The sequence below is a fragment of the Cibotium barometz genome, chromosome 26 (genome assembly GCF_041138505.1).
Source record: "Cibotium barometz isolate CiBa-2024 chromosome 26, ASM4113850v1, whole genome shotgun sequence".
Taxonomy (NCBI): domain Eukaryota; kingdom Viridiplantae; phylum Streptophyta; class Polypodiopsida; order Cyatheales; family Cibotiaceae; genus Cibotium; species Cibotium barometz.
Genome location: NC_141071.1, coordinates 13,759,999 through 13,784,896, shown reverse-complemented (window position 1 = coordinate 13,784,896; position 24,898 = coordinate 13,759,999). Strand labels below are relative to the sequence as shown.

The 24,898-nt window shown below is 40.8% G+C and overlaps 1 protein-coding gene across 1 annotated transcript; it reads right to left on the bottom strand.

Annotated features, from left to right (window-relative positions):
• Positions 1–20,895: 20,895 nt before the first annotated feature.
• LOC147623692 (pentatricopeptide repeat-containing protein At3g09040, mitochondrial-like) lies at positions 20,896–24,461 on the bottom strand. The gene is made up of 2 exons (XM_086820287.1): positions 24,296–24,461; positions 20,896–24,217 (listed from the first exon to the last, which is right to left on the bottom strand). Exon 2 carries the CDS (start codon positions 23,912–23,914, stop codon positions 21,218–21,220), a length of 2,697 nt encoding a protein of 898 aa, XP_086676413.1. The 5' UTR covers positions 23,915–24,217; positions 24,296–24,461; the 3' UTR covers positions 20,896–21,217.
• Between the last annotated feature and the right edge of the window lie 437 nt (positions 24,462–24,898).

Sequence of the window (24,898 nt, the reverse complement as noted above, 5' to 3'; positions counted from 1 at the left end):
CACTTTATAGAAAGGATTGTGTAACAACATTGAATTGGTCCGACCCACTGATCAGAGTGGAAGTATCGCAAAGTAGAAGTTAGAAGAAATTGATCATCAGATGTGAAGGATATCATAGCTACTTAGGATAGACAAAAATAGTATGTCAATCTGAAGTGGGCTAGAGATCATTTGAAGAAGGTAATGTGCTCTTTCTTCATGTGTGACCTAAGATAAGTTTGTTCTCCTTGGAAAAGTACAAGAAGCTATCACCCAGATATTGAGAAGCGTATGCTTCTCTTCTTCTCCCCCTTCTCTCATCTTTCTATCAAGATTCCTCTTGCATTCACATTGGCATTGAGTGAAGGTAGAGCTTTCCATAGCTCCCTTCTTCTTTGCTCTTTACCTAGCTTGTGAATCTCCACTTGGGTGACACAAGTGGTGGTGGAGTGAGCCCTTAGTGGCCTTACATAGGGGAGTTAACCCTCATTAGGGTTGGCTAAGTGCTATTCTACGAATCGATCCTTGCATGGTTTCTTTCTCTTCTTCTCTCCCTCTCTTGTGCAAGGTATTATGTTCAGGTTAACATCTTTGGTGCCTGACAGGGATAAGCATTTAGCTTAGGGTCCTCCATACCTTTCATTTGCTAGAGCCTTTACATTGCCCGATTGGAGTGCAAATCCACTAGTTGTTGCATGTTGTATGAGCTTGTTTCTTGTTTGTTGATTTTGTTTACGGAGTTGTGGAGATCAATGGAGCATTGGAGTGTCGAAGTCTTCATTGGATGTGGGAGACACAAGTAGGTGCTTGATTTTGCTCTTGAGATTCATGTAATTTTTTTATTTTTGTTGAACATTTGTTAAGTTTGCACAAATAGCTTAATCATCTATTTAATCTCAATTAATTAGGTTTCCTTCCTTAGGCATTCTAGGTATCATTAGGTAGCTAGGAACTAGCTCTAGCCCCCTATAAAAACAAAAACTTGAAAAAACATTTGGGAAGCACTTGAATCAGCAGAGAAGAGTAGGCAGAATTTTCATTCTGGAAGGGTTTCCAAGAAGCGTATGACCGTACCCTTCTCAATGCCACGACCGTGGCAACTTTGCCACACCCATTCCCTTCTCCAAAATAGATCTTTTGATATCTCCAGCATTCAATTTAGCAGAGGGCATTTAAAAGGGAATAATTTGCATTAATTGAGCATAAAGTACATTAAACAAGGGGTACAACTGCACTATCAGGGAATCTTTGTTGGTGGTTTTCATCACCTACATAATTAAAAATCTCTGTAAACTAGAAGCGTACAACCGTACCATTTAAATTATACACTTGTACCATCTGGAGCGCATAGTTGTTCCTTATCTAAAGCCACACCCGTTCCCTCTACTTTGCCACGCCCATTCCTTCTCTTTTGCCACCACTGAAAGCGTATTCTCGTACCATCTACGTTGCCACGTCCGTGCAACTTTACAATGCACATACTATCTGGAGCATACGCCCATTCGTCCATCTTTCACAAGCTCACGTCTGTTCCTTCATGTAGACACATTCATGTCTTCTGGAAAGCATATGCTTGTGTCATCTCTACCACGCCCATTCCTTCTGAAGCGTACGCCTGTGTCCTTAACAAAGCGTATGCCCATACCATCTTAAAAGTGTACGACCATACCATTCCAAAAAAAAAACACAGAAAAACAGACTCTTCACAAGGGGGTCTAGCACTGCAATTCCACACATTCATGAACCTATGCTCAGGAAAATTGGTGCGAAACAACCCTCTATTTGATGATATAAACTCTCTTGACACTCTGTCACTCATAAGGTAAGACCCATCGGTCAACACAGCTTAGAGCCAAATGGTGCTAGTTTTTTACAGCACCAGTGAGAGTGAAGATCATCCCAGCATAGGACGAGTTACTCCTAACCTAGAGACAGGAGGACTAGAGGCTCAATATATGGACATACCACCTGTCCTGGAGCAAGACCCTACCATCCCTACCCATTCACAAGGAAGCCTTGCTTCGAGGCTTCGAAATTTTATCCTAGGAAATGCACACTCAGACGAGCCAGATCCTAGGGAGAGAGGTATGGAAAACAATAGAAAAGAGAGCCCACACCGTCTCTAGATCCAAGAGAAAAAATAGGGCAAAGTGAGAGTAATTAAACCCATACTCATCCACCAGTCTTGATGTCCATGCCCGCCTCAAGGGTGGTCAATTCATACCGAGCCTAGAGACCAATACTAAACCTAAGCCCAGAACCAGCACTCCAAGGACTTGAGATGACCTATCAAAGAGAAAGGGCCTACCCGGTGGGGTCATATCAGCCTGGGGCACCAATATACCAACAATACCCACCTTGAAGAGCATATCCAGGGTACCATATGGGGCCACATGAGGCACATCCTAAGCCTCCCATGAGACAAGGACCCCCAGTGGTCTACTATGCGCTTGGCACAACTCCTCCACCTATTGTTCCCCACCCATCACCCTCTCCAGCCATGGTAGGGCTAACCCTTGAAATGTTAAGGATAGCCATGAAAATAGGGAGGGGGATAGCTATCGACATCAGGCCCCTAGCACTAGCTCAACTTGTACAAGGACCCAGACAAGAACAGAACAAACCTGTTAACATCTCTAAACTAATCACTAAGTTTGATGGGACTAGAGACCCCATACCGCAACTAATACATGACTTTCCTTACTCCTTGATTCCAATCCTTGATTTCTTTTGTATCTACAATAGTTGGATTAATCTCCAGTATCTCTAGTGCCTCCTCATGTTCACCTTTAATGTAGTCCCAGTAAGCTTTTCCCATTAGGAAATTGGTGAATCTAAACCTCCAAGCATGGAAGTTGTCCTTGTCAAGCTTCTCTGCAACAATCTGGTTAATTCCATCATTTGAGATCTTGTCTGTAACATAATTTTACCAAAACAGCCCTCTTGTTTGACCTGCACAAACTATTGTATTCTCTGCATCGATACTATACTGCACCCAAACTGTCACAACCAGTGACCTCAATTCGCATACATACACTCAATGGCAACTTTGAGACCTCTTTGCACTACACACAGTGTTTGCACAACCAATCACCCTTCATGTAGTTCCAAAAACAGAGTTCTGCAAAGAATCAAGACTTACTCGCAATGCTTTTGAATGCCTGCGAACTGAAAAACGGAGGTCCAGACGTGCCCAAAACGCGTTTTTGGACCAAAAATTTAGTCCAATGGACAATATATTTGCCTTGTAGCTCTGCTCCCACAAAGAAATCTCCTCAATCGAGGTTCGTTTGCTGGTGCATCTCGAAGAGCTCCTGACAAGGGTGTAGTAGCCAACACAAAGGGGGAAGAGTAGATGAAGCTCTTACCCTCGTACCACTTCCTATGCTTCTCTTGCTTGTCGCTCATCCCTTAGCATGAACCAGGCTTTGATACCATGAAAAGATATAGGGGGGAAGAGAGCTTGAGCACTTGCAAGCAAACACACACACACACTCACAAACCCTAGAAGAGAACACACAAGGTGAGAGGCTGAAAATTCTTCTTCTTCTTCACACAAAAAAAGAGGTCTTCAATGAAGATAGAGTGACTAACACACATAATAGAGTATATACAAGCAGTCCATAATGTGAACACGCTAAGAGGAGTGGATAGATGTGGACTAGTCAGTGTAGTCCAGCTGTCGAATCTCTCACGAAGATGTGTCAGTGCTAGCTACCAAACCTGCCAGTGATATAAATGTCGAATGGTCATGTAGGCGCCTCGTCTCGTGAGTGTCAGCTCATGTTGAGATTGACATCTCAACAGTTATCAACTGCACTTTAGTAATATTGTTTAAAGGACCTATGTCCTTGGACATATAAGGTGTTGTACAATGTTATATCTTAAAGGTCATCCATCCCAGTTCACCCCTTTTGTTTGACAACTTATCTCTATCATTACATCGAGAATGGAGATACCACACACAATTGATGTGATCTTGGGTTGCTTTACATGATAAAGCTACTCTACTAGGTTCCAATTGGGCAAGCCAATACATTGTCTTTTGGTTCCAAAGAAACAAAACTAGTGTCTAGCTTTTCCTTCCACATTGCGAGTCCAAAGAAACTCACCTTATCTTGGTCATCTATATGACCACATGTTTTACAAATTTAGTTGAACATCTCTAGATACACCAACCCCATCAAACTTGGTCATTAGCTTGGAAACAGGGAGTGTTTTCACTCTCTTATAAGATCTTCATGTTAATGGAGGGGTCACTTTTGGTGCAATTCCTGAAGCTGTGCCCTCTCTATTTCCATGGATAAAATTGAGCACATCTTCTATCAAACCGGTTGGCACATGGGGTTAGGGGCTATGGAGAAAATAGATGATTAGAATAAGGATATAAATAAGGCAATTATTAAGCACTACTACTAGAGACTTCTACACAGCCGATGTTGGCTATCCTACAATTTTCAACCAATTTGGTTGATGTCATAAAAATGCTAGTTTTCAATCTTGTAATGTATAATTTTTCATGTGCGATCGTCGCTTGTCTATAAAGGCATACCACATAATCCTAGGTTGAGTGTGCTAGCTTTTGAATAGGTGTTTACACTAGTTAGAGTGGCCAAATGAGCTCGAGGACCTGACTTTTAACTTTGGCTGCCAAGTGTGAACCCTAGAGGTCACCTACAAAACCTAAAATGTAACTCTCACCACTCATTCTCTTATGCATTATTTAGTGTACTCTTCTCTACTCTCTTACATCCTTGCCTCTTGTGTGCCCACATATTTTTATGTGAGTGAGTGAGTTAGTGAGAGGATTGAGCTACAAGGAGAATGTACAGGCGAGGACGACGGATCGAGCTCTTGAGTGCTCTTCATGTGAGACAATCAAGCTTCTTGTAGAATTGCAAATGCGAGCAATCCGAGGTGAGTGACACAGCACAACCCCATTTATGTGAGCTAGCTATAGCATAATAGTTGATTCGAGCTTATGTGTGCTCTCAACAGCAGCACAGCGAAGCGAAGAAGAAAAGTCCCCACGACATTGTGAGTGTAGCTTATGCCTTGTAGCACAAGGAGCCTCCATAAGTAGCACCACTGCTAAGGAAAAATCCCCACCGTTTAGCCCCATACCGTAGCGGTTGAATACTTGCATTTAGTTCAAATTTCTAATTTTTCCTTAATTAGAGAAGAAGAAAGCTTTAAAAATTATCAATTTTGTTGTGTTTTTCTTGTTATTTCTTTAATTTTTCTTGTACTTTTGTTTTCCCCTCTTGCTACATTTTAAAACCCCTTGATTCCACTTCTTTCAACACGCTAAACCTTAAATTTCATTCATTTTTAGCTTTTTGTTATCCATTCTTATGCTTATTTTTCCAAGTTCATAAATAAAAAAGCAGTAAATTGGGCTTTGATTGATTCAAATTTGGTGAAACTGGTTGCATAAACGGGTTTAGCACTCTCAAAAATCGATTGCATAAATTTGGTGAAACCAGTTGTATAAACAAGTTTAGCACCCTTGAAAACCCTTGATTTGATATAATGCATGACTAATTTGGGGTAAATAAACACAAAACTAGTGAGATTAATCATCACGGGTACTTCTATAGAAACCTCCAAAAGTGATTAGTGCTACTTATGATGATTAGCAATAATTTTGTGTCATTAATCTATACTAAGTGGGACCAGCTGAAAACTAAGCATTTTCATTAAAGAAGACAGCTAACGAATCTATCAACGTAGGCGGTGGTGGGTGAAGTGGTGCTAAAAAGTCAAACTGACACACGTCATGCTAACAAAAAATTAAAAATAAAAATTATGAAAGGGAAAGGGAAAGGGGATCGTACCACCCAAAAGTATGGATATTTTTTTAAAAGCACATGCACAATCAGATTGTTTACTCATTTTAGAACATTGTGATCATTTTGACGCAACTTGTGCGTGACCAAAAACTTGTCATTTTTCCATAGTTAAGGAGCCCCCTTAACTATAGGAACATCGTTTGTAGCACCTTTATTCAGCACTATTTCTTGTGCTAGACACATTCAAAAACACCTAAAATGAGTTTTCGGACAACTTGGGTGCAATAAAAAAATATTCCAAAAATTATCCCAAACATCAAAAATATTTTAAAAAAATCAAAAAAATCAAAAAATTATAAAAATTCTCAACATCAACCAAGACACCTCTCTGAGCTTAAAACATCCTAGGATGACATGCATTTGTGCTCTAGACACATTTTAGGGTCTGATTTAACAGAAAGCGCATCCATAGGGGCAAGTACATATACTAGCCCACACTAGGGTCTGGGGACCTTCAATTGGAATGCCATTTAGCATAGTACAAGGACCTAGGATTTCTTTTGGTGATACTTCATCTGACTTTGACTCAATGGAAGGGTCTCCAGCTCCAGAGAGATATAGCCTGCTGGCTGTAGCTGCACCTACGAGGTCAGCTATTGGTCTATTTAGTTTTATAGCTAACTATCTCAGAAGTTCAGCTTTGGCTACTATCTCCGAACTAGTCCACGATATATACCATCCTACTAATGGAGGAGTTGAGGTAAACTCTAGGGCAACCCCCATTGTAACCTCGTTGTAGGCAAGGAGCATCCATGTTGATATCCCTATCCATACAACTCCTATTGCACCTACTGCAACACCAATTATTGTGACCATCAACCCACCCCCCGCACAAGTGCTTATACCTGAAGGTAGAACATTAGAAGAAGTGCAAGTAGTAGAGGCAATAATCTAGTCTACTAAAGCAAAGGAAGAAGAGACTTTGCAATTGGCACAACAACGATTAGTAGCCCAAAATAGCTGAGTATGCCCAAAACGAGTCCAGAGCCGCCATGACTTCACAAGTAGTGCTTGAGAGTCTTGACACAGGAAATAACATTGCGTCTACCTCAAGGAAAGAGCTATGCTTGCAAATCTTGGATCGATGACTTCTCATAGATGATTGGGAGTATGACACATCAAACAAAGACTCTTATGGATTTTGGTACAAGCCAAGCTCATTATGCCCACATGACTAAAGCACCCATTAGGACATTAGTTAGGACACATGCCGTATGTTGCACATCCTCCCCCACCTGGATTTAGACCAATGCATCCTCGTGCAATGCCATGTTTTACACCTGCACCTACTCCTATCATTGCTCCTGTTATGCCAACACAAGCTCTGCCCACACAAACCTAGTTGCTTTTACACAAGCCCTAGGAGAGTGAGAATGGAGAGCATAGCGCCTGTTGTGAGAGATGGCAATTTACATTGCCATAGAAAGGCTACCAAATAGCCAAGCTAACTCATAAATTCATTGAAGATGGTGATCCTATAGGAGACATTTGGAGGTATTTAATCAAGTGTGTGAGGCACTAGAAGAATGAAGTGAGGTTTCCAAGACCAATTCCTTTAGTCTAACATTAGATGGTAAGGCTGGGGATTGGTATAGAACTCTCAAGTTTTAGGAATGCTTGAACTTCACCTCTCTTGTTCTTAACGCAATTGTACGTAAAGGAGTCTTATGGGGTGTAGCTTCACAACTACACAACGCCGAGAGAGAAGAAGAGGAGTCGGTTCGAGATTTCATTAGCCGGCTCAAGCATTTGAACTCTTGTTGCCTTCCATATGAATGCTATTTGAACAATCAACTACTTGACAGATTCATCCATGGGCTTAAACAAGAAGTGATCTATAATGGCTTAGTCATTAGAGGGACCACTACATGGGATGAAGTCACAACAAATTTCATCCAACTAGAAGATAATCTTATGATCAAGGTAGCCAAAGCATTGGATTTTAAATCTGTTGCTTCTAGAGTCACGGGACATATCACTTCAGTCAAACCCATTACTAAAGATAACACTTTAGCAGAGGTGAATTTCACAGATTTCATGAAAGCACTCCAAGAGGGAATGAAGGCCAATAAAGCTCCAAAAAATGTGTATATGTATCCAAGGAGAGAGCTTCAATGGTGCTCAATCTGCTAACAAGGGCATTCGACCAGTGAGTGTCTAGTCTTAAGGGCACGCTATAATGGGAATTGTACATTTTGTGGACATTATGGTCATGAGACTTCACAGTGCCGCATGCATTTACAAACCCTTGCTAATGCTTCCAAACCTCAACAGTTGGTTTTACCAGCTCCATCACATCTGTAAGACGTAATGCCTACTCTACAACACCTCAACCCAATGCTGAGAAAATGGCACAACAACCTATTGCAAAGGGGATTTACAATGCACAAAATGTGATGTTACCTCCACCAGTTTTGGGACCTCAACCTCCACCCTTGAGGATCACACCATTGCACCAAATCGATTTCACGGAATCTTTTGAGTGTCTAGAATACGAGGTTAACATGGATAGTACATCACATGTCACTGAGGACTACACAGAGCTTTATCCGGACTCCTATGTGGTTGATATATCAGAGATGGAGGCAAACCAGTATACTAGCTAGCCAGTAGGAAGAGGTCAAGACATCAATAACTTTAATATGAAGAGAATGCCTCTTCAATGCTATAATTGTCCACCCAGGGACCACACCGAGTCTCTGATTATCCCAACAGAAACCAACCAATCACCTAAGCTGCATCTTCTAGCATGTTTCTTGCAACCTGTTATCATTGTGACACAGATCATTGGATCGAAGATTGCCCAATGAAAGTGGTAGTTGCAAATCAACAGAATGGTCCTATTATCACACCTCTTAACATGATTCGAGTGGGTGGTCAAACTCAAAGATCAATTTTGAGAAATCCCAACTCATGTGTGAATGCAATAACGAGACTCGTGGCTGAAAACACTCATGTTCTAGAAAAGAAAATAGAAAACTATATTACTTCGGTAGCAAGATCCAAAAGGAAGAGGGGCCATAGAAGAAAGAAATTTGTAAAAGGAGGAAAATTTGAGAAAAAATAACTAGTGAACCTGGGAACACCCAACAAACCAATGTACATGAATGATATTGATGAGGATTTCAATTTAATGGTGGACACAGGTTGGTTTTGAGAAAACTAGAGACAAGAAAGGATGCAGGCCCTCAAGAAGTAAAACAAAGAGAAACTTGATTCATGCCTTGACCTACCTTATAAGAGAATTGGAACAACTTTATGAGCTCAGGGATATAGTCACACATACTCAGGAGGAGTTAGAACTAAGACCAAAACAAGTAAACATCTATGACATTGTTCATCCAAACAACCTAAAGCTTGTCACATAAACCATTGGATATACCTAGTGTCATCCTTAAGGTTTGTGAGAACTCACATGTTCCAAGCATAGATTCTAAACTCTTTAGGAGAATGTTTGAGAATGAGAATCTTGAACCCATTCAAGCAGTGGAGATTCCAATCTGAGCAGCACCCTCATATGGTAGAGAGGTGATGTGTTCTCCCCATTAAACATCCCTAAGTTGATGGAATTCATGGCTTTAAAAAATGAGACCACAATTATTACACATTTATGTGGAGACCTTGAACTCTCTGCTCCATTGAAAGCTCTTCTTAATGGGGGAACTTAATGTTGGGCTACCATCCTTTCTAGACACATAAATGACATCCTTCCTATGAGACTACACTAGAGCCTCAAATGCATGAGGACAACATCAAGTCTGTGGCAATGGTAAAAATACCATTGAACAAACTAGGACAATACTTTGAGAGTGATGAGACTAATGTAACCCACTACCAAGGGAATCATAGTAACCGGAGTCCTACATGGTGGTGCAAGAATGAGTTTAATCACTAAAAAGTGTTGGGAAAAGATGGGTAAACCTCATCTTGAAGTGTCTAACATTGTTAAGATGGCTGATGGAACAATTACCAAACCTATTGGGATGTTACAAGATCTTCTAATCAAGGTGGTGAAACATCGGGTGAAGCATATCTTCATCTCGTGATAGATTTCTCCAAACAACCAAAGATTCTTATTATGAGATGATCCTAGGAAGACCATTTATGTTTAAAGTTAAAATGGTCCATGATTGAGCAAGCAACCATGTCTACATGCAATTTGATGATTCAATCCTTAGAGTAGACCTTGTAAACTGGTTAGGTACATCCCATGGGTAGTGGTGGACTTTTCAAAAATCAATCGGATACCGCCATCAATTTTGTTCCATTACAATATTGCTTCAGCAAAAGTACACTAAAGAAACAAGACAACAAAAAGTGTTATAAGATAAACATGCACATGAGGTTACAAGAAAAAACAACCATGGCCCAATGTCTAGTACATTGGTGCTATAGATGTTCATCAAAAGTTTATAGACAATTGGGGAGAAGAGTTACAAAAAGTCATTTATTGTAGACCGAACCCCCAGCTGATATAGCTTAGGTGGAAGTCTCTAGGCAACCCAAACTTAGTTGTTTGGCCTAAAGGAATCAAAACCATGCGTTAACTCAAAAGGAACAAGGGGATAAGGCTAAGGCTATCAAAGTACTTAGCAGCCCCAACACCATGGGAAAGAAACGTGAATCAGATGAAAAAACGACCACCCATATAGTGCTATGATTGTGCGGGGCCTCACCGAGTGGCTGAGTGCCCCAATAGGAAGGGGATGGCGAGTACCTTTGCAAGTGCTTTTGCTATAGCTCACCCTAACCCTCCTTGAAACACATCCAATAAGAGATTACCTGGTGAATCGCAACTGTCGTAAGTGAGGATCTTTCTAATGGCCAAGCTCGTAACCCTCGAGGTCTCCAAGCTCTACAACTCCTTGAGAAGCAATTCCACTATGCCTCCCGCGAGCGGTGTCACACCACCGCATTACACTACGGGTGCTTGTCCCTCCTCTCACCTCACTTCACTCACACACACTCACTAGCATGCATTAGGGAGAGATATTTGCAAGAGGATTAGCAAGAGCAAGACGCAATTGCACAATGGGAGAGTATGTTGTATCATGAGAGATATTCACTTAAATATACATGGCCATAAGTGTTCACACTCACTTAAACTGTGGCCAGTCGAGCACTTTAGGCTCATAAGAGGCCTAATGCTATTACAATGACTACTCTTGTAATATATCCACCATAAAGTACATCACTTAGGACTTCATCCTAACTTGCTACCACATATGCTCTTAAAGCGGGAATCACCATAAATACTCCATAACACCATTACGGGCGCCCATCCAAGTTGTAGCTTTGGACACTATTACTTCATATCTTGAATATATAACCCTTTGGTGTATCTATTGTGACTCCTTGATGTAAGATAATGGAGGTAGATCTTGTTAACCTTAGAATTGGGTTAACATCCCCCCCTTCCTGAGGGCGATCGCGTCCTTGTGATCGCGCATTGAAGACCTTTGTGTGGGGAAAATAAACAAGCTTTGTCGATGGCTTTGATGTTGAGTGACGTTCCATGGTCTTTGTTCCTCCGGAAGAAATAAGAAAAGCTAGTTAGTGAATGAAGAGGTTAGTGGTTTATTGGGAATTCCTAACAGGGTGGGGTTTTTTGCGAATGATTGCATTTTTATATTTGTGTGAGCATGTTTTTTTTTTTGCTTTCTGCTCACATTGTTTTTGGAAATCATAAGCAATGTTACATGTGATTTGTGTTAGTGGAGATGCTAAGAGATGTTAATAATGGGAGAAAAGAGAGGGAAGGATCCGGAGGAACATAGAATTAATCATCAGAAACGAGATGGTGATTCTCAGTTTCTCATTTAATTCATTGAAGCGACATTCATCATTTGAAGAAATTGGCTTTGATAATGTCCCTTTATGTGGGAGGATTCTTATGAAATGTTGTTGAGTAGAACCTGTTCCTACTTTCTTCTACCCATGTGCTTTTTATGTTTATATATATATTTAAGTGCTCTTATGAAGTAGTAATTAAGTTATATAGACTCTTATTGAACTGCACTGTGTTGAAGTAACCACTTGTTAGTGAGGATTGAAAGAATTACGTCAACTTGTGAGGCTTAGATAGATATCTTCACTAAGGATTGAAAATCATTGATTTGTGAAGATAGTTTTGTCATTTGGAAAGGTTTGGAATTTGAAGGGAAATTCTAGGCGATGGGTTATACCATTGACCAGGCTTTTGTCCACCATGCCCCCCCCATCCAGAGATGTACCTGGAAGTTGTTAATGGTGAGACTTTGGTACAAATGTTCTCTAGTGCATGAGTATGGATATGTACTCATGGAGCAGCTGCTTCATTAATTTAGCCAAAAGCATAGTAAGCTATAAGCTTAACAAATATATAATGGCTATTGAAGATCGTTGGGAAAGTGTCAATGCATGAGATGCTTAATCCGTGATATGGCTTAAATCGTGAAAGTGCAGGTTCTTAAGCTGGGAGACTGGTAATTCGTGAGAGACCTGAACTCGTGAGATTGCAGGTTTTTTGTTCGTGAAGGGCTATTCCGTGAAATGGAATTCTGTGAAAGTGTAGGCTATGAAATGGAATTCCGTGAGAGGTAATTCCATGAAACGGAATTCCGTGAAAGTGCACGTTTTGAGTCTGTGAAGTTGCAAGTTTTTTAGGCCGTGAAAGGATATTCCGTGAAATGGTGTTTTCGTGAAAGTGCAGGCTGTGAAATGGAATTTTGTGAAAGGTAATTCTGTAAAATGGAATTCCGTGAGAGGTAATTCCGTGAAAGTGTAGGTTTTGATTCCATGAAGTTGCAGGCTTTGTAGGCCGTGAGAGGTTATTCCGTGAAATGGCCTTAACCCGTGAAATGGCCTAAACCTGTGAAAGTGCAGGTTTTGACCCCGATAATTTTTTATTGAAATGATTTTAAAGGGTCAGTTAGGGCATGACATGCAAGCAAAAAGTTCTTGTGCACTTATACTTCACATCCAGAGAGGTGACAAGAGCATTATGAGTTTGTCTTTGATGTGCTCATAAGTCTCCGTTTTGCAGACGTGGGAATTGATTCTTGAATTTTTGACTGACATGTTGTCGAGGTAGTAGGTAAGACTACTAGTTGGTTGCTTAAACACACAAGCTCTTGTGTAGGTGTTAAATGCATGATAGTGGTTGAGTGACCTTCTTGGTGTTGCTTGGGCCTCCATTCTTGTCAAAATTCAGGTGAAGCTGTTGGGGTTAGAGTCTGTGGTAAGGTTTTCTTCTTCTTGTTCAATTTTGGCAACCATATGATGGGATTACCATCATAGTATCCTTGTTGTTGAAGCACATGCACCTGTACCCATCTTTGATGAACATTATAAATTGGTGGCTAATGTGCTTGGTACTGAGGCTTCCTTCTTTGTGCAAGCTTAGGGGACTTTGTGATACGCTTGGAAATCCAAGCTTTGGTAGTACCCTTGTGCTCGCAGTAATGTATTTGGTACCTACACTTGTTGACTTGGTGGAGTTCTTTAAGGAACTCACATAGGCTTTTGTGGATGGTGTTTTGTGAATGTATGTATGTATGTATATACATACATACATACATACATACATACATACATACATACATACATATATATATATATATATATATATATGCATATATGTATGTATGTATGTGTGTGTGTGTGTGTATATGCATATATGTATATGTTGTTAACAATCATTGATCATGGTGAAGGACATAGATGAAGCAATATAATTAAGGTGGATTAAACCACACTAAGAACTCCATAAGAGAGAGAGAGATTGCACACTCAACACAAGTTCTATTGCTCTATTTCAAATGAATCATACAATGATATAGGCTCTCTAGCCTTATCCCACTTTACATGTGATCATCCATGTGGCAACTCCTTTTCCACTCTTTTGGTCAACACTCACACACCATTCAATATTACATGTGGCACTCCTATCTTGCCACAATATCTTGCACGTCTAGGGTGCTTTCCCACATACACACAACACCGCGATTACATCTCTTAACACCCCCTCTTAATCAAGGTGTTCCACAACTCACCCATCACCCATATCAATGTAGCATTGCACAACCGCAATCGCTGCCTCTCAACACTCCCCCTCAATGATACATTGGAGTGTCCATCAACCAATCATGCGTGCGCATGTCTACCATCTTAGACACCAAGTCTATTTTGAGCCGACTCACTCATAGTGGAACCACTGAGTCCGATTTGAACGTAGAAGTTCAGGTGGGAGCCAACCCATGCGCATGCACTACCTCACACGTGCATCGCTCATGCACACATCACACGACAACCATTTTGAGCTTCTTGGTGAGCTTGGACAAGGAAACCCTCATACCATGGGTGATTACAAAAAAATCCTCGTTTTGAGTACGTAGGCTCGGGCACGGTTACCCTCATATACATGGGTGAAACAAATACAATGCCTTTTGGTCGAAGCCGGGCAATGGACCCACATAAGCCAATCTTTGCTTGTGATTTCATGGTGATGCTCATTTTACAAAAGAATAGCAATGGGTGTGAAAATTTTCTTGAATAGATAGTTCACCATATAAACAAGCCTTTAAGGCGTTTCAAAGTTTTTTTTTTATGTTGTGTGAATAAATCGTTAGATGATGCATAGGCTATGTGTGAAGCTGCCCTAAGGTTAAAACCTTGAAAAATACATCATAGCTTTTCATTAAAAAAAACTTTTGAAAATGGATTTTGCTACACGCTGCCACACACTTCGACTGAGCTCGTGGCCCACATCACGCGGCTGCAGTCTGCAGCGACGCGAGACGATGCGTATTTCTTCCTCTGCTTTAGGGACCCACGTGTCTTCTTCTTGGAGCTTTCTCTAAGCTTCAATGGTGACCTTAGACTCAGCAGCCACACCATACAAACGTCCCCATACCTCTCGCTGACCTTCCTCGGCGTTTTGGGCACTATCACTCCGCCCGAAAACAGTAGCCAGCTGCCCAGAATGGGCCGTCAGCCTTTTGCCACCGCAAAACCACCGGGAAACCGCCACTACCACCACAACTGCTAGCGCACAAGTAAGCATCTAATCGACACATCACAGCTCTACTAACCTTTCATGGCCGACCATTATCTCTGCTGTTATTACTAGCTCTTCACGGCATGCTCATTTCACCTCTTTAGTTCTCTGTTGCGACCACCACCATAGCTTCCAAGCTTGACCTCTCTTCATTCTGCTACGTCCATGACTACTCTCATGGACCACTTCTTCTCACGAGCTCCTCAATTGCTTTCTTGTGCTACTAGCCATCGCTACCATCTGCCACAACGGCTGCACATTGCTTGTCTCTGCTCACCAAGCTGGCATGCTTTGACTACTTATTACTCTTTGAAATTGACCTTCAATTTCCTCAATGTTTGTCTTCATAGCTTTATGACCTACTACCGTGACCCTCTTTCAAAGACTTTTTGCTGCTGCCTTCCACCATTTTTGTGCTACTGCTGAACATTACCAAAGCTGAACTTTAACAGCTTTCATGCAATGCTTTCAAGAGCTCGTTTCTTCTTTGAACTTAGAGCTCTTGCTGCCTTCATAACAATTTTGAACTCCTGCAATGCTTTCAAGAGCTCGTTTCTTCTTTGAACTCAGAGCTCTTGCTGCCTTCATAACAACTGCTACTTGGCTTTCACAAAGCTATATTCATAGGCACACCTATGCCCTAATGGTCCTTGTTTGCCTTTTGTGAGCTCCTCATTGAGCTCTGATTGCAGCTCTCTCTTTACTGCAACTCCAGCCTTTCCTAGACCTCTCTTCTTGAGATTTTAAGTAATCATTATCATGGCTACGTTGAGCTCCAAAATGCGTAGCATCTCCCATTGCTACTTTGCCTCTCCAAGACCTCCAAGTTGAGGTCTTCCATGACCATTGACATGGCCTTCATGGCCTCCAAATAGCATGCTTTTCCTTCAATGCATGCATCCATTCAAGGGTGCTTTTCCATTTTGGTTTCTCTCAAGAAACCAAGGTGCAAACCTTTTGAAAGCCCCAATTGCTTTCCCAATATTGCCCATACTTGATGAGCATACCAATGAGCATCTTCCCTTTCCAATGTGCTCAGCCATAGACTTCTTCCAAGCCCATAACTGCTTGTTCCTTCTTAGACAAGCATTGCACCTCTTACACTCTTTGCCCAAATGCAAAGAACCATGGGATCCACAAATCCCACACAGCAACCCTTCTCAAATATGAACATTCTTCCATGCTCAAATACCAAATTAGAGGCAAAAAAACACCAAAATACCTTCACAAATCTCCTTGGCAGCTTCTCCTTGATGACACCGAAGACTCCATAGTCTTCACACTGGCTGAAATCTCCATTTTTAGCTTCCATGATGATGAGCAAGATTTCCATGTTGCGAAACTCCCATTTGCAACTCTCTTGGGGGCAGCTTCTTTGATGTTTGATGAAGACTCCATAGTCTTCATAATGCTGAAATCTTGATTTTCAGCTTCATAGACAGCTTTGAACTCCTCTCTCAAATGCAAATAGAGAACAATAATAGAGTGTGTATAATTTTTTTTTAAATGAACCATAATAACATGCTTAATCAAACAAACACACAAACAAGTCAATATTATATGTATATATGTATATATGCATATATGTATATATGTATGTACGTACATATATGCATATATGTATATACATACATATATACATATATGCACATATCCATATATGTATATATGTAAATACATACATACATACATACATACATACATACATATATATATATATATATATATATATATATATATATACATACATATACATATATGTATATATGTATGTGCATATATATATATATATATATATGTATGTATGTATGTATATATATGTATATATATGGATATATCCATATATATACATATATATACATACATACATACATATATATATATATATATATATGCACATACATATATACATATATGTATGTATGTATGTATATATATATGTATATATATATATATATATGTTTGTATGTATATATATATATATGTATATATATATATATATGTATATGTATGTATGTATACATACATACATAAATATACATATATATGTATATATGTATGTGCATATATACATATATGTATATGTATACATACATACATACATAAATATACATATATATGTATATATGTATGTGCATATATACATATATGCATATGTATGTATGTATGTATGTACATATATGTATATATGCATATGTATATTTATGTATGTATGTATGTATACATACATACATACATACATACATATACATATATACACGCATGTATATATATACATGCATACATATATACATATATATATATATATATATGCCTATATACATATATGTATACATATACATATATATATACATGCATATATACATATATGTATACACATACATATATGCATATATGTATATGTATACATACACATATGTATACATGTATACATATATGTATATGTATATATATATATGTATGTATGTACATACATACATACATATACATACATGCATATATATATGTGTGTGTGTATTTATATATATATATATGTATATGTATATATATATGTATATATATGTGTATATACATACATATACATATACGTTGAGAGATGTAATCGCGGTGTTGTATGTATGTGGGAAAGCACCCTAGAGGTGCAAGATATTGTGGCAAGATAGGAATGCCACATGTAATATTGAATGGTGTATGAGTGTTGACCAAAAGAGTGAAAAAGGAGTTGCCACATGGATGATGACATGTAAAGTGGGATAAGGCTAGAGAGCCTATATCATTGTATGGTTCATTTGAAATAGAGCAATAAAACATCACCATGACCAAGAGCCCACCCAAGCTCTGATACCATGTTAACAATCCGAAAATGGGAGATGCATATATATATGTATGTATGTACATACATATATACATATATACATATATGCATAAATGTATATATATATATATGTACATACATACATACATACATACATACATACATACATATATATATATATATATATATATATATATATATATAAGTCGTTAATGGAATTTTCTTCTCCCTCCCCCCCTCTCTCTCTCTCTCTCACACACACACGTGTGCATGCACACGAGCACGCACATGCACACAAATCGATAAATTTGTAACCTACTCTACTGTCATTTGGTAGTCAAGCCCAAAAACAAGGATGTGACGACTCTATAATGTAACCTATTGTACTTTCATCTGGTAGGCAAACCCAAAAACAAGGATGTGACAACTCTATAATGAAGACCCATCATTCCCAGAAGCTAGCTCCCTAGCCATCCCACCAAGCATGTAAGATACCTCCCGATTCCTTCAATCCTTCGTGGTAGGGAGGAATCTCACTGGTAAGTAACATCCCAATATTTCTTATGAAGATCGCCTAATCGGGAGACAAATCTTGACTATCTGATACACGAATATATTCATGGTCTTGGGAGTCTTACCTAATATTTATCTATATTTTTCTTCTTTGAAAAGCACCCAACTAATTGGGTCCACCCTACTACCCACTTTCAAGATTTACGATACGGTCAACTGTGAGGTTTTTAATTACTAAGCACATTTGTTAGTACAGATGCATCACGTAGCATAACTCTTTGATTTAATTTCTTTCACTAGTTCCTTTATCCCTTAATGCCAACAAATCATCTTAAAATCAAAACATATATAATCATAAAATTCGATTACAACACAATCTGGAAAAAAAACATCCCTCGACGCACCGAGTTACTTACAATCTAGGCATTGCAACCGTCGTGACGATAAGTTATCGCATATTAGTAAGGTGAAATGTCCCCTCGCTCACCTATACTAAACATGAAAGCTATCAAGCTTAGATCTACAACCCTAGAAGGAACCCTCGCCTACTTTGTGGTGGGTTAACCATCATAAAAAGTTGCTCCAATCCATAATACTCAAGAGTTGGTTGCCTCGGTGGGGGACTACCCAATTGCCCCAAACCGATCGCTTCGAAATGGTTATTCACAAGAGAACACGTCCCTTGATTTAATTTTACAACAACTTTAAAGCACATTACCAATCTTGTCGAAATCTTGCATCCACAATTCACGTAGCAATCATGCAACAAACATATTCATATGAGAAAAATATCTTTTCTCTATTTTCTTATAGAAAATTTTTCCTAATTAAATGCATTAGATAATTCTCTTTCCTTAATCAAAACTTCCAAGATTGGTCCACTTACACGATGAGGTGGAGATCCAATATTCACAGCTACTACGAGAAGACAACCTGGTCCACCACTTCCCTGGGAACATTTACCACCGTGATTTGAGGTTCAGTAGCATCCTCATCACGATCAATTATCCTAGGGCACCCATGTCCTCCACGTTTTGCACGTCCTCCACCAGCCATTATTCTTTGTTGTGGTTGAATCTTTTCTTGTTTCCAAGAATTCACTCACTGCTTGGGAGTCGAACGAAAATCCTCTTAGATAGAATATATTGAGAACCTTGAATGACCGTGAGAGAGAGATGAAAGTGAGAGAACAAGATAGGTGGAAGTAGTTGGAGAGGAAATCAAGAGAGGGAGAGGGACTAGAGATTGAGAGAGAGCAAGGACACTAAGACGGAGGGATAAGGACATGAGCGGGTGAGAGAATTAGCGATGGAGGGGAAGAATAGGGGATGAGGAGTTACAAAGGAAAGGAGCGAGGTTGGTGAGAGTAGGTGGGGGGGGGGGGGGGGGGGGGTTTGCTAGCAAAGGAGGTGGCAAGGGGGTTGGCTAGCAAGGGAGTGTGGGAGAGGTGGTGATGGGGTCGAGAGAGAGGGGGTGAGTAATGGCGAGGTGGTACAAGCTACTCATGAGCAAAACAGAGGGAGTGAAGGGTCTGGTTGGTGCGAGGGAGTGGGCAAGGCTACGAGGGAGCAGACATGAGGATGACGAGAGTTGGAGAGTAGTAAGGGGTGTGAGAGCAGAGGGAGTGAGGAGGCTGGTTATTGGCGGGGGAGGGCAACGAGGGAGAACTGGAGAGTGTTTAGGAGGCGGGGGGTTGTTGTACACAACAATGACTAGTGTTCGCCTCGAATGAAGGATTTATAGGATATGAGGGGTCAGCGTGTAGGAGAAAACGTCAACTTCACCGCGCCAAAGATGATAGGTTGACTGACGGTGAGTGGGAGGAAGGCGACGAGCAGGTTATGTATCGAATCGTCCAGCAATCAAAAGAAAAAGCAGTCCCAAGGAAGGAGCGAGGGAAGAAGACGAGGGGGTGGGGACTGAGCTGAAAAAAAAAAAAAAAAAAAGAGAAAAGAGCCTGCATCATGCGCCGAATGGAGAGGAATAAAATATATATATATATATATATATATATATATATGGGGGGTCGGCGTTGGCCTCCTGCATCAAGCACCGAATTGAGAGGAAGATTTATTTTTTTTTTTTTTTGAATTGTATATATATATATATATATATACATAAATGGGGGGGGTGGTCGGCATTCCTCCTCTAAAATAAATTTTATTTTATTTTTTAATTAACAAAATCCCTTATAATTTTTGAGTACAATTTTACAAAGCACATGAGACCTCCATTGATACCCAACCAAGCTCCTCAGATTGGCATACTATAAACAACTGGACAAGGCATGGAAACTGCCCTCTCCAGCATTCTGGCGTCAACAATTCAAGTAAAAAAAGCAATGACTACATGATAATCCCCACACGAATACATTTTCCATCCTCAAAAAGAGGAAGGCGTTTTGCATCTTTGACAAGAATTCTTCGCTGCTCTATCTTGGATACAAATGCTGTAGCCAAATGGCAGTCATTTTATAAATCTGGAGATTTCAAACATCATGTGTAGATATCCCCTTAGGTATATCGATTAGGGCAAACCTAATACCCAACTTCTCATGTGCCTACGTAACATATCTTTCTTTGCATCATCAGAAAGGTCCTGTTACACCCAACGCAAAGATTGTCTCAATCGCAATTTTTTTGCTTTTGAGATGTCCATTATATATATCTACATAAATCCAAGAACGTGCCCAAATTCACCTTATAAGAAAGTGCAATTTATAACCTCCTGGTTGTCATCCACAAGACAATAAACCATCAACTCCATCATGCATAGGATGGACTAGATACTCCCACTAACGTCATGAGTGCCCAATAGTGGGTGTAGAACTTGGTATCAATATATGCTCCCCCACACACACACACACACATAAGAGCATACATTCAAAGGTCTGTGTACTGAGTTTCTGTCAGAGCTCCAGAGATGTCCCTTATCCCCAATTACAAATAAAAGCACAATTCCTGCAGTGTTATCAGTCCACCAACCATGGCCTGGCCATCTTCAGTGTTTACATTTACAATCTCATTGCCTCAACCTTGTTTCCTGCCGTGAGTCAGCACCTGCATAAATGTGAGACATTAAGACATAAGATAAAGAATCCTTGTCATCCAAACGCACTGCATGTTCAAAGGCCTGTTTTCCAAACTCCAAATTTCCCCAATTTGTACAAGCACCCAAGACAGTATGCCACAATACAAGATTAGAGCAGAACGGCATCTTCTTAATCATTCCTACTGCCTTGTCTAATTGACCTGCCCGGCCAAGGAGATCAACCACACAAGTCTGGTGCTCAAGAGTTGGCGCAATGCCATAGTGTTTGCTCATGGCCTCAAAGTACGTCTGACTCTTACTAAATAAGCCTGTGTGACTGCATGCAGTGAGAACAACGACAAAGGTGACCGGATCTGGCTTTATACCTTCTCCTAGCATTCTGTCAAAGATATGAAAAACATTTTCGCTTTCTCCAAGCTCGACATATCCTGCCATTAGTGCAGTCCACGAGACTACATCTCGAACTGGAAGCTTGTCAAACACTTGCTGTGCTTTCGCAAGCGAGCCGCATTTAGCATACATATCAACCAAGGTGTTCCCAACAACAAGATCTTTTTCCAACAATCCTTGTCTTTCAATCTCAGCATGTATTTCTCTGCCCTTGTCTGTGGCTCCGATGCTGCCACAAGCTTTCAAGCTGCAAACAAACAAGACAGCATTCGGGGAAACACCCTCCAGCTGAATCCGTTCGAAACACTTGAGTGCTTCCTCACCATGCCCATGTTCAGCATATCCTGCCATTAATGCGGTCCACGACACTATGTCTCGATCTGGAAGCTTGTCAAACACTTGTTGTGCTTTGACAAGCAAGCCACATTTGGCATACATATCAACCAAGGTATTGCCAACACCGCGGTCTCTTTCCAATAACTGCCGTCTTTCAATCTCAGCGTGTATTTCTCCACCCTTGTCGATGGCTCCTATGCTGCTACAAGCTTTCAAGCTCCAAACAAACGTGAGCGCATCCGGGGAAACACCCTCAAGTTGCATCTGTTCGAAACACTTGAGTGCTTCCTCACCATGCCCATGTTCAGCATATCCTGTGATTAGTGCGGTCCATGAGACTACATTCCGCACTGGAAGCTTGTCAAACACTTGTTGTGCTATGGCAAGTGAGCCCCATTTGGCATACATATCGATCAAGGTATTGCCAACAACAAGGTCTCTTTCCAACAACCCCTGTCTTTCAATCTCAGCATGTATTTCTCCACCCTTATCTGTGGCTCCTATGCTGCCACAAGCTTTCAAGGTGCAAACAAACGTAATAGCATTCGGAGACACGCCCTCAAGTTGCATCTGTTCAAAACACTTGAGTGCTTCCTCACCATGCCCATGTTCAGCATATCCTGCAGTTAGTGCGGTCCACGAGACAACATTTCGAACCGGAAGCTTGTCAAACACTTGATGTGCTATGGGAAGCAAGCCACATTTGGCATACATATCAACCAAGGTGTTGCCAACAACAAGGTCTTTTTCCAACAACCCCCGTCTTTCAATCTCAGCATGTATTTCCCCACCCTTGTTTGTGGCTCCTATGCTACCACAAGCTTTCAAGCTGCAAACAAACGTAACAGCATTTGGGCACACACCCTCAAGTTGCATCTGTTCAAAACACTTAAGTGCTTCCTCGCCATGCCCATGTTCAACATATCCAGCAATTAGTGCGGTCCATGAGACAACATTTCGAACTCGAAGCTTGTCCAACACTTGTTGTGCTCGGGCAAGCAAGCCACATTTGGCATACATATCGATCAAGGTGCTGCCAAGAATAAGGTCTCTTTCCAATAACCCATTTCTTTCAATCATAGCATGTATTTCTCGGCCCTTGTCTATGGCTCCTACACTGCCACAGGCTTTCAAGCTGCAAACAAATGTGACAGCATTTGGGGAAAACCCCTCAAGTTGCATCTGCTCAAAACACTTGAGTGCTTTCTCACCATGCCCATGGTCAGCATATCCTGCAATCAAAGTGTTCCATGTGACTTCGTTTCGAACTGGAAGCTTGTCAAACACTTGCTGTGCTTTTGCAAGAGAGCCAAATCTAGTATACATATCAACCAAAGTGCTGCCAAGGAAAAGGTTCCTTCCTAGCAACCCTTGTCTTTCGATCTCAGCATGTATTTCTCGGCCCTTGTCTGTGGCGCCTATGCTGCCACAAGCTTTCAAGCTGCAAACAAAGGTGACATCATTCGGGGAGACACCCTCGAGTTGCATTTCTTCAAAACACTTGAGTGCTTTCTCACCATGCCCATGTTCAACATATCCTGCGATTAGTGCAGTCCACGAGACTACATCTCGAACCGGAATCTTGTTGAACACTTGCTGTGCTTTGACAAGGGAGCCACATTTGGCATACATATCAACCAAGGTGCTGCCAACAAAAAGGTTTCTTTCAAAGAGCCCCATTCTGACAACCTGGGTGTGTATTTCAAGGCCTCTTTCCAGATCTTTCAGCTTCGCACAAGCCTTAAGCAGGGCCACAAAAGTATGCCCACTGAGATGTAGAGAATCATTCTTTGGGATTTTCTGGTACAGGGTGAGAGCGTGCTGTTGCTTCCCACATTTGATATAATCAGTGATGAGGGAATTCCAGGGCCCCTCATTCCCATACACCAACCTGTCAAAACCCTGCTGCACATCACGCATGCTTCTGACTTCCACCAACATAGAGACGAGGTAGTTCCCCAGTTATCTATGAGCTTCCAGCTCACGTTTGGACATGCGGGAATGCAAGAGAAGACCATGCTCTTGGGGTCTCTCCTTCGTGCATTTGTGCAAGATGTGTTCAAAGGAGGGCTGGGGCACCCTTTCTTGCCAGGAAGGCAGTGCCTCCTCTAAGCTAAGCATCCTCCAACTAGCGCAAGGACTGTTATTTACCTCCTCTTCTTTTTCTTCTTCTTGTACTTTGTGCTGGCCATGGCGACTATTTTGGTTGATTTCAAGCTCGAAATCTGGGGCCCTTGGATTTGTCTGTAACACGCATACAGGAGAAACTAATCAAGAGAGGATCGCCACTTACTTGAAGCAAGACAGGGATTTACAAGTTACGTTGCTCTTTGGGTTGTCGCAGCGCTGGGAGGGATCCTTCCACGTGATGGCTGCATCAGGGGACGACGGAGGCAGGCTCTTGCGTTCACACGTGACGCCGGACAATATTTCCAGAAACTACCAGACCACCAATTTGGTGAATACCGTTAGCCAATAAGGAAAACCATTCTCGGAGCGAGCAAAGGGAAAGGCAGAGCGAAACCCACCAAACAACCTCTAAAAAAAACGCAAATAGTTACACTTTGTAAACATGCAAATGTGCGAATAACACTATAGTTAACATACAAATTAGAGCATTCAATCGCACAGTCATCACTTAGAGAAAAAACATGAAAACATTGGTTTCCTCGTACGCTATAAAAACTTAGCCAGAGTCAATCTAAGTTCAGGTTTTGTAGTGCAAATCCCAGCTAAATTTTAAAATTCCAAGGGTACAAGCATGCCTCTAATATTGATATCACCACATGCGAGCAAGTCTTTTTAGCAAAATTCAATTCCCGCAGCAAAAAGTTCCACCATATGTCTGGGTGCTATATTTCAGCCATCAAAAAGTGACAAAAAACATCCCCGCCCCTCACGCAGACACATTGCATCTTTTAACAA